The sequence below is a fragment of the Alligator sinensis genome, unplaced genomic scaffold (assembly GCF_000455745.1).
Source record: "Alligator sinensis unplaced genomic scaffold, ASM45574v1 scaffold863_1, whole genome shotgun sequence".
NCBI lineage: Eukaryota > Metazoa > Chordata > Crocodylia > Alligatoridae > Alligator > Alligator sinensis.
Window position 1 is genome coordinate 55,703 of NW_005843063.1, and position 10,136 is coordinate 65,838.

The 10,136-nt window shown below is 45.6% G+C and overlaps 1 protein-coding gene across 3 annotated transcripts in view; it reads right to left on the reverse strand.

Moving 5' to 3' along the window:
- Window positions 1–1,086: 1,086 nt before the first annotated feature.
- Window positions 1,087–10,136, reverse strand: part of LOC102385079 (ovotransferrin-like) — a 25,648-nt gene continuing 16,598 nt past the window's right edge. For 2 of the 3 annotated variants that reach the window (XM_014526501.2, XM_025193533.1), the window contains exons 13-19: window positions 9,520–9,660; window positions 8,287–8,324; window positions 8,106–8,203; window positions 6,916–6,980; window positions 5,450–5,634; window positions 2,578–2,764; window positions 1,087–1,306 (exon numbers count right to left, since the gene is read on the reverse strand). In XM_014526501.2, the coding sequence (XP_014381987.1) occupies window positions 1,269–1,306; window positions 2,578–2,764; window positions 5,450–5,634; window positions 6,916–6,980; window positions 8,106–8,203; window positions 8,287–8,324; window positions 9,520–9,660 (752 nt within the window). In that variant the 3' untranslated portion in view covers window positions 1,087–1,268. Of the gene's footprint in view, window positions 1,307–2,577; window positions 2,765–5,449; window positions 5,635–6,915; window positions 6,981–8,105; window positions 8,204–8,286; window positions 8,325–9,519; window positions 9,661–10,136 lie in introns of those variants that run through there. The other variant, XR_003092087.1, reaches the window with a different exon arrangement.

Here is a 10,136-nt window from a genome sequence, read left to right on the forward strand (position 1 = left end):
CTTCATCTGCCCTTATCGCATGATCTCCGGGGAGCCATTTTTCCCTTTCCAGCATGGCTGGCTCTGGAGAGAGTATCACATGGTCTCTGAGGAGCCGCACTGTCCCGCGCTGCTGCCTGCTTGAGTTCACCCTGGGACCTTGTTCTCTCAAGTAAGGTGGCTTCATTGCTTGTTACACACACATCAGCCCTGAAATTTAGGAAAATCCATGAAGATCCAGGCTGTGCAAATAGCCATCAGACCACCTATGTAGTATGCTTTTACATGTGTATCAACGTAGGATAGACACAGACAGGACAACGTTCACAACTAAGTAGATCTTAAACCAAGGTATAAACATTTCAGAGAACTCTAACACTGGAGCCTGTGAGTAAATAGCATGCATTTTAAAGAGCATTACCATGTAGAAGTAATTCTCATGTCATGCACCAGACCCAGCCAGTCTTTGGAGCTTTTTCCATTCACATTTTCCATCCCCTGAAGCCTCATTCTTTGGCTTCAGACCTCTGAAGCCATCTTCAAACCCTCTGTCCTTGTATGTAAGCCCTTTGCCTTACTGTGCAACTGGAAAGCAGAGGGGAATTGAATGTTTTCACAGGAGACCTGGGATTGCTCAGATGACTAGGCCTGGCAGTCTAAATACATGTTCCTTGCATGGGATGTATCAATATTTCAGTACTTTTAGATGTGTGGATAGGTGGGAGTTGGACCAGATGACTTCCTGAGGTCCCTTCCAGCGCTACTTTTCCATGAAATGTTCTTGTAGAAAAGCAAGCTATCCAATTTCTCCATGCAGCAAACGGTGCTTGTTTATACAGCCCTCCAGTATGTAAAATGCAGGTCATCTGGTCCTAGCAGAGACTTCAACTGAACAGCTCTGATTAGTTCCACTTGACAACTGGGCCTTGGATCTGAACAAGTCCCAGAAGTCTGAAACATAACTGTGTGTTAGTGCTTCCAGAAACATGATGGGTGCATTGAAAAACAAATCTGGTAGCTCTTACTGCACTGTTCTTTGTATTTAATAAGAGCAGAAAACCTCCACAATAGTCCCAAATAAATCACAGCAGGCCCATTTGTAACATTTCAAGATTTTATTTCTTGTTCTGATGACAGTCAGGAATATAAAGTTGTATGAAAAAAAGCCTAACCCCTCCTCATGATGGTGAGTTAAAGGGAGAGAAAGAGATGGAAGCAGGGGGTCCCCAGGTAGTGCTGAGAATGCTAGGAGGAATGAACTTTCCTGGTTTTGCATCCCATTGATTGGATTAATGAGACTGGAGGAAGTTGCAGAGCTTCTGGAGTTCTATAAGAGGAAAAGAGACAATTAAAACAATAACAGCAACTTGACCATAGAGAAAACGCATCATGGGCTCACACATGCACTGTGCTATAAGGAGCTCCTCCAGTCCCACCAGAATCTACTCTGGCCATGGGTTCTTCCAAGAGGAAAGGCCATGGGGGAGGGTGCAGGAGCACTGAATGGGCAGCAGAGATTTTACAGCCATGTAGCTCATCTGCTCCTTTCACACAACAGTTCCACATAAGGGATTAAATATGGTCCTAATTCTGGCAGCCAATGGACTGTAAGTTCTCAAGGGACTTGTCATGACATTATTTCAAATCACCATAGGTCACAAGTGGCCAAAAGTCATTGCCATTCAAAGAGTATATGGTGAACTACATGAAATAAATGGGTGGTCTCAGTCAAGTACCTTAGTGAACTTGAGTCCCTGTCACAAAATTACCTCCATCACAGCTCCTACTTAACCCTCTTGGGTTGTGGTGCAACAAACACATCTGTGGTGCTGCAAACTGCGCATACCTCACATGCATGCATTTGCCGCACTGCTAATTAGCAGTGTGGTGGGGTTTTTCTGTCACTGGGTTCTCCTGGTGTCAAAAAACCTGCACCAGAAAAAAGCAAAAGGACACACATGGTGGCAGTGTGCCCCACCCGAATCTGGAGCCTGGCCAGCCAGAGCCACGCTCCAGTTCTCAGCCACGCTCTGCGCACCCAGATCATTGCTGCTGCAGCCCCGGGAGGCCTCCAGAGTCCCAGGTAAGGCTGCTGGGGCCAGCCCAGGTGCCAGCTCCAGGCTCCCCTACCCCACCTGAAGCAACACTAAATATGTGCCACTGCTATTTATCCCTAGGGAAACACATTATGTTCCCACTCATGGGGTGCGCCCTAGGTGGCCACCTGAGAGGAAATGTCAAGAACTGAAAGGACATAAAAAACTGAATTAGAAACCTCTTATCTTAAGAAGCGGCTCCTACAGAACCAGATTGGGCACACAGGCAGGATAGCAAAGGCTCTATAACCATCTTCCTCCTGTAACTGTGTTGGGAACGGACCATTCCTGTGCAGTGCATTGAGCAAGTGTACAATCCATGCAATTAACTGTTTTATATATATTTTAACACTGGGGGTTTGTCCTCATTTTTGTTTGGGGAAAAAACTGAACAGGCAAGGGACAGGAATACTTGCCTACAGCTCCAACTCCTTACATACTGCATGTCTATAAACAAAGAAAGCCATTTCATCTATTTCTTATCTAAGACTGTTACAATTACCTGATGGATTGCGCTTATTGAGATTAGCAACAGAGTCAGTGTACTGCTTTCCAAGGAATTCCTCGTAGGTTGTATCTTTAGGCACTTCAATCAGGCACTGGGTCTTGTCTTTGAACAAAAGGTCCTTGGTTTCAGACTCAAACAACGCAAAATCTTCATCTGGATCTCTTTCACGTCCAAACCGTGTCTAAAATAAATTTAAAATGTGCACATAAAGATCACCTAATGCAAATCAGACTATGTTTAAGGGAAAGATTCAGAAAGCTCTTTCACCCGAAGTGAACATTTAAAAAATATTTTGCATGTACCTCAAAATGACCTCTCTCTGTCATCTAAGGGCCCCCTTAGCAGAAGAGCCCAGTAGATCTACTACGGATCTGCAAATCTGATTTCCCTGGAAGCAGCTAAACTCCAGAGCCTCCGCTTTTTTTCTACCTTCAAGTTCCCCAAGCACCTAAAGTTCTGCTTCAGCACATGCCCAGAAGTGCTTCAGTCTTTACAAGTCTGAGCACTCAGTGCCCATCTCTCTCCTAAACTTTATTAGGATACACAAACCAGATGTATCTATAGCCCTCTTCCCTGGAGGTCTCATTCCATAGGTATTTTTGGAGAATGTTACTGGATTAAACCTGCAAAAATTGCAAGTGGATTTTGTACTAAAACATGTTCAGAGAAGAAGTTGGCAGTGGTGATGTGCACCCCCCACCTCCCATCCCTTTTGTACAATAATCTTAGAGCAACAGCAATCACCCAGCAGGAGACCTTGAGCCAATTCCCTTCTCTGCTTGAGGGGATTTCAATTCAGTATCACCTACCTCCCAGAAAAGCACCCTAAGCACTAGGCCACAAGTTGTCTGCAATTTGTGTAGCAATGCCACTTTGTAGACAAAGAATTCAACATACATTGGGTCAGACAAAAAATACAAAAAGGAGCATGGCTCCCTAGCCTTATGGCTAGAGCCATCACATTTGGGGGTGGGAGTGGTGGGCCTGGCTTCCAGTCTCTGCTACAAGAACTGTTTATATGTTTTATACGAAATATATTTTATCTGGTGACTTCTGAGGCAAGGATTTCTTAAGGTGATATCTTGTCCTGAACTAACTAGTGGGGCTGTTAGGAAGGCTGAGGTGGAGCTGGACCTGGGACTAGCGACCCGGATCAAGGATAACAAGAAGTCCTTTTTTAAATACATAGGGAGTGGACGTAGTCTTTTTGGACTTTAGGAAGGCCTTTCACGTGTCTCTTACCCCATTCTCATTAAGAAATTAGGCGACCATGGCGTCAATGCCTACACAGTCAGATGGGTGGCAAATTGACCGGAGGGTCGCACCCAGAGAGTGGTGGTGGATGGGTCATATTGGACCTGGAGGGATGTGGGCCGTGGGGTCTCCCAGGGCTCAGTCCTCAGGCCCACACTGTTCAACATCTTCATCAGAGACATGGATGAGGGGTGAAAAGCAGCTTATTCAAATTTGCAGATGACACTAAGATGTGGGGAGAAGTGGGCATGCTGGAGGAGAGGGACAGGCTGCAACTAGATCTAGACAGGTTACAGAGGTGGGCGGATGAGAATAGGATGGGATTCAATACTGACAAGTGCAGGGTATTGCACCTGGGGAGGAGGAACCAGCGGTAGACCTACAGGCTGGGGAACTCCCTTCTTGTCAGCACAGAGGCAGAAAAGGATCTTGGAGTCATTACTGACTCCAAAATGAACATCGCCAACAGTGTGAGGAAGAGTCAGGAAGGCTAACCGCCCCTTGTCATGCATCCACAGGTGCATCACGAGCAGGTCCAAGGAGGTGATCCTCCCCCTCTATGCAACGTTGGTCAGGCTGCAGTTGGAGTACTGCGTCCAGTTCTGGGTGCCGCACTTCAGGAGGGATGTGAACAGCAGGGTCCAGAGGAGGGCCACTCGCATGATCAGGGGCCAGCAAGGCAAGCCCTACGAGCAGAGGCTACAGGACTTGAACCTGTTCAGCCTCCACAAGAGAAGTCTGAGAGGGGATCTGGTGGCCGTCTACAAACTGGCCAAGGGGGACCAGCAGGCTACGGGGGAGTCCCTGTTCCCCGAGCACTACTGGGAGTAACTCTTGGAACTACATCCATAAGTTGACCAAGAGTAGATTCAGGCTAGATATCAGGAGGCACTACTTTACAGTCGGGGCAGCTAGGAGCTGGAACCAACTTCCAAGGGAAGTGGTGCTCAACACTACCTTAGGGGTCTTCAAAAGGAGGCTAGAAAATCACCTAGCTGGTGTTGTTTGCCCGCAGCTTTCTTTCCTGCCCATGGCAGGGGGTTGGAATTGATGATCTACTCAGGTCCCTTCCGACCCTATCTACTATGAAACTATGAAACTACATAGTTGGGATCAAATCAAGCAAGCTTTCGAATGGCAGACATTCTTCATCGGGTCTCTGATTCCAAGAAGCCAGGCACAGCAAGAGAAGCACAGCACAGGGGAAGGGTTGAGAGAAATTATCAGGGGTAGTAGACACACAGTTAACAGAAGAAAAGAAGCTGATTAGGTTGTGGATTTTCCACTGTAAGATTTCAGTATGTTGCATGTTACAGTAGTGTGAGAGTGATGTTGTACAACACTCTTCCACTACAATAAATGATCCCTGAAAGAGAAACTATAGTCAACATCCTCCCTATGAATACACCTAAACCTGAGAGGCAGGTACAGGACAACCTGTTGCAAGAAGCAGAATAGCTATAGTTACCCATGCCTGGATTTGAACAGTACGTGGCTTTTCTAATGGGTCTAATGATTTATGTTACTTATGCATGACTGCAATTGGTTCACTGTAACAAACTAAGATGTAGGGTACAAAACCGATAGAATACACTCCACCCACAGCACAGACCTGTTGTTCTTGGAGTATCTGATGGACGAGCTCTATTTTATCAGGACGTGTCATCACAGCGTGGGTAGGAACTTCTGCCAGATGACAATTTGCATATTCTCCAGGCTTTGCCCGGGTCCCATCAAGGCACAGCAGCTCAAATTGGTCTGCTGTAAGATCTTTTGCCCAGTCAGCTTTATTGTTTCCTTGAAAAGAATTGGTTTGATAAGGGACCGTGTTGTTATTCATGCTCTGAACATACCCAGAACACATCCACAGCACTGAATTCAGACCAAAGTATAGCAAAAGCATGACTAGAGAAAGAAGGGGAGTGTCAGGTCCCAAGCCCTGCTTTCAGGATTATTATGGGGTTTTTTAATCAAATGACCAGAGGTATACTTGGGCAGTTTTGTGCCCTGGGTGGCAGTAGTGCACAGCTGCAGCAACCAGACCAGCAGAGACCATGACTGCTATTTTTGTGCATCCACCTAGACCAGTGCCTGGGACTGGTGCCCTGCTCCCTCCCATCCTTAGTTACACTACTGCTAATGACTGTCTAATATAGAAGCAATCCTGGAAACTGGGCTTAGAACCCAAGAGTCATTCCCCCACCCCACAAATGACTATCCCAACGATGAGGAGACAAGAGTTGAGTTAGCTTCTTTCAAAAGTCCTTCTATGAGAAATGTCAGTCAGCCTGGCTCTTGCTTGCTCTCCTTCTGACTCCATGACAAATGTGCATGGCTCAAACCACAAGAGTGGGCTTTGCTCAGCTAGGCTTCCTCTCTCAGGACAGGACCACATTCTTCCAGATCTGAGGGGATGAAGGATCCAAATGTGTGGCTCTGAATAAGGTGCTTAGGAAGAATAGTTTTATATTTCTAACAGTATTGCTTCATCTTACTTCATTATTATTGTGCTCTGTGGGCCCAGTCCAAAGCCAACTGAAGTCAGCAGGAGTCTTTCCAGCTCCTGTTACAGAGTTTATTAGGAAAAAATCCAGATTGGTCCCTTCAGCACATCCAGTCTTGGCTTCAGCATGTTTGAAAATCAAATGTCTGGTCTCAGGAGGGTGATTCAAAGAATGGTGTTTGGCACTTGGGGTCACTGTGCAGTCATGGGACTTATGCACCTCTGAAGGGTGAATCAAAGGTCCAGATGATGAGTAAGGTCCGGACGTTTCCTAACAAACTCTGGAACAGGAGTTGGCCGCTGACTTCAGTTGGCTTTGGGCTGGGCCCATACAGCACAATAATAATGAAATAAAATGTAGTAATACTGTTAGAAATATAGAAATGTTCTTCCTAAGCAACCTGGTCAATAAGGGGGCCTTTACACCAAAAGCTTCCTCTATTCCACAGCAATTTCAGTTCTCTGTAACTGCTGACAGACCCAGCTCCTCAACCCCTGCAGCCAGCCTCTCTGTTTCCTGGCTGCAGCTTCAAGCCTCTGATGGACTCTAACATCAAGGTGAAATAATCACATACCCGCAGTGTTCTCTGTAACAGTTGTGTGCCTGACAAAGGCAACATCCCCTTTTTCCACCAGACACCTGTAAAATATAAGAGAAAAGCAAGCTGCAGCTATTTGGAAATTTTTGCCCTCCCTAAAGATCTAATTCTGACACTAGTCATGTTTCATGAGCCTAATTTGTGAGCATTTCTAGATCTGTTAGAAGGGACACAATTATTTTTTTTAAATAGCTAAACTGTTACCTCCCCACAGCAGAATTAAATCTGTTTCAGCACATATCTTGTTTCTGATTCTTGAATTTATCATGAAACACAAAAGTTGTCCACAAAACAGCTTGTCTTATTAATATCAATCACTATTTTATTTTGTCACAGGACTTCATTTGCCACTCTCTGAATCCTCCTTCAGGGTAGATGCCTGGATGTACATGTAAAAAGATGAGCTTCCAGCAAAAGTACTGTAAGCCCTGAAGCACAGCTGGGTTGTGATAAGTTCCTTGCTGTTCGATAGCACAGAAGTGATATTGTAGTTCTGATGGTCCCAGAAATACATGAGGCAAGGATTTGTGTGCGTGAAATCTTTTATTGGAGCAACCGCATGGTTGGGATAGACTTAGAAAAGCTTTTAGGTATCCCATACCTTTTCTTAGATACTGAGGCCTGAGAAAGGTATACTGTGGTACCCAAAAGCTTGCCTAAGTCTATCCCAACCATGCAGTTGGTTCAGTAGAAGACAACACCTCCAGAATCCTTGCCTTTATTATTTGATGGTATCAACGCACAAGTTACTGCCAGGCTGAGCTCATGCCCAATATAAGCTCCTTAGACACGAGCTATTGTTGAAAGGGTACAATAGGGATGGACGCTGGAGTGGGATCTGCCCCCTCACATTTTCTTCTGGAATCTTTGAGGAGAGTTGAGGCAAGATCCATTGTTTTCCCTTTCAGTAACTGGAAAAGTTATAGCAGATCCCCAGTTTGGGAGTCCTCTCCTGTTACCACTCTTCTCCCATTTTAAGAAGCAGTACTATTGAGGAGTATAGGGTGCATGGAGTGGAAGGATGGTATCTACCAGTTAGGGCCTGAAGGCAGGCAGTGGGAGGTAGTGGGGAGAGGTTAGGATTTCCAAAGCACTCTCAGCAGGTACAGGGCCCTCACTACATTCCCACAGCAGGAACATTTTGGATTATTTTTTGAACTACCTACCGGAAAGCCCCAGCGTACCCAGCGTATCTGTCAGCAGCTGTGCACTTGGGAGGTGGCGGTACCAATACGCCAATACACAGGTTGCAAAATTGTGAGCCCTATATCTGTCAGCAGCTGAGCGCTTGCCAGATGCCCATGCCCATGCCCCTGAGCCAATACACAGGTTGCAAAATTGTGAGCCCTCGGGAGACCCAGGAGCACAGCCTTCACTGAAGGGTACTGAAGGGAGGAATAGAGAACACCCAGTGAGTACAGTGGATTTGTATAGAATGGTTTGCATAGGGATGATGCTGCCTCCGGCAGGGGGTTGGACTTCTGGAGGTCCCTTCCAGCCCTCCTTCTTCTCAACTCTACGATCTCCCCTCTTGCTCTTGCTTTTCCCTGACACATTATATTACTCAAGCTAGTGAATAGTTGTTGTTCAGCCTTAAAATAATTTAAATTATTTTAAAACCAAATTAAAATAACTTCATGAAACTGAAGAGGCATTTTCTTAAATTAAAGAATGGATCATTTCTGTTAAAAAAAAAAAAACAACAACAAAACCAGAGCTTCCCGAGTTACGAATTGTGAAACCCAGAGTAGAAAACACACATCTCTACTACAGGAAGCAAACCATGTGCTCCAGCTTTTCACTATAAGAGTCAAAGGCTAGCATTTTCTACATGTATATTTTCAGGATCATTTTAATACCTCAGACTACTTTGGTTGCATTAGAGGTTGTACAACCACAAAAGAAAGATGGGTCCTACCCCAGTCTGTGTAATGTTTTCAGTATAAAAAATGAGAGAGATTTCAAAAAGTGAAAGATTTCAGTTGGGACACTACGAACATGGGGGATGTTTTTGATCTTCACAGAGGAAGTCAGGTCTATCACACTGGACCCAAATCAATGTTCCCCTAGCCCAGCACTCAGCCTCCACCCATAATTGCTACTTCTGTTGCATATGACATTGCATAATTGCCACTTCTGAGTAAAAGTGGAAGACACATTCCAGTATGCAGCTGTTGGGATAATGTGCCAACAGGAAACGTTTCTTCCAAACTCTTGCCTTATCCTTGATATCATAACTCCGGATTGTCACCTTACACATATGAGCATTCATTCTTTATTCACGGTCTATGGACCCTGCCAAATAAATGAGCTGAAATGCTATATCCAAGTGCTGACCCCATCAGCATAAGACATATTTAAGGCATTCTCAGTGAAACTTCGCTGGTGGGAATTTTCAACAAAAACAGCTTTTCCCACTTCCTTGCTCCCAGCTAGAAACCTCAAGTCACCAGAACCTCTAGGGCCAGAGAAGAGCTATGGGATGATGCTTTTGTTCTCTAGCGGTGGCCTCACCTAAATCCCTAGAGCCAACTGGAACACAAATAGCTCCTTGAGAAGGGGATACAAAACGTGACTCACCATTAGGGTAAAGCAAGCCCATGGGGATATTCCAGCCAGCTGTTCTTCCAAGCCCTGTGTGACAGGACTTCGTACCCTCCAAAGCCTTCCATGTGATATTTCGGTTGGATGCCTTTACAACAGCCACAGCAAAATATGTACCTTTCACAAGAGAGAGACAAAAGGAAGGGAAACAGGAGATCGAGTGATGCACCTGAATGGACTTCGAATGTTCCAAGCTGTTTCACACCTTCCTTTCTTTGAAGAAGAAACTGCAGATGGGAGTGAGGAGAACATGTTGTGCCACTAGAGCATCTTCCACCCAAGGGCCACCGAGCACTCTGCCGATGAATGCAGTTAGCCCCACAACACCATTCCAATGTTACTTAGGGTGCAGACTTTCAACCTGTGCTTAAAGAGACCTCAGACACAGGCACCTGACAGAGCTGAGCATTCGCTATAGATTTCCCCATTATTCACTTCTACTTGGGCTCACACCAGGGGCTGAACCCAAGACCACCAACATTAAAGCTTGAGTCCCTACTACTTCCAATAAGGTAGTAAGCATTAGCGGGTTTATAGACATCTGCAGATAAGCCGATAGGGGCGGGGGGGGGGGGGGGGACATAAAACACCCG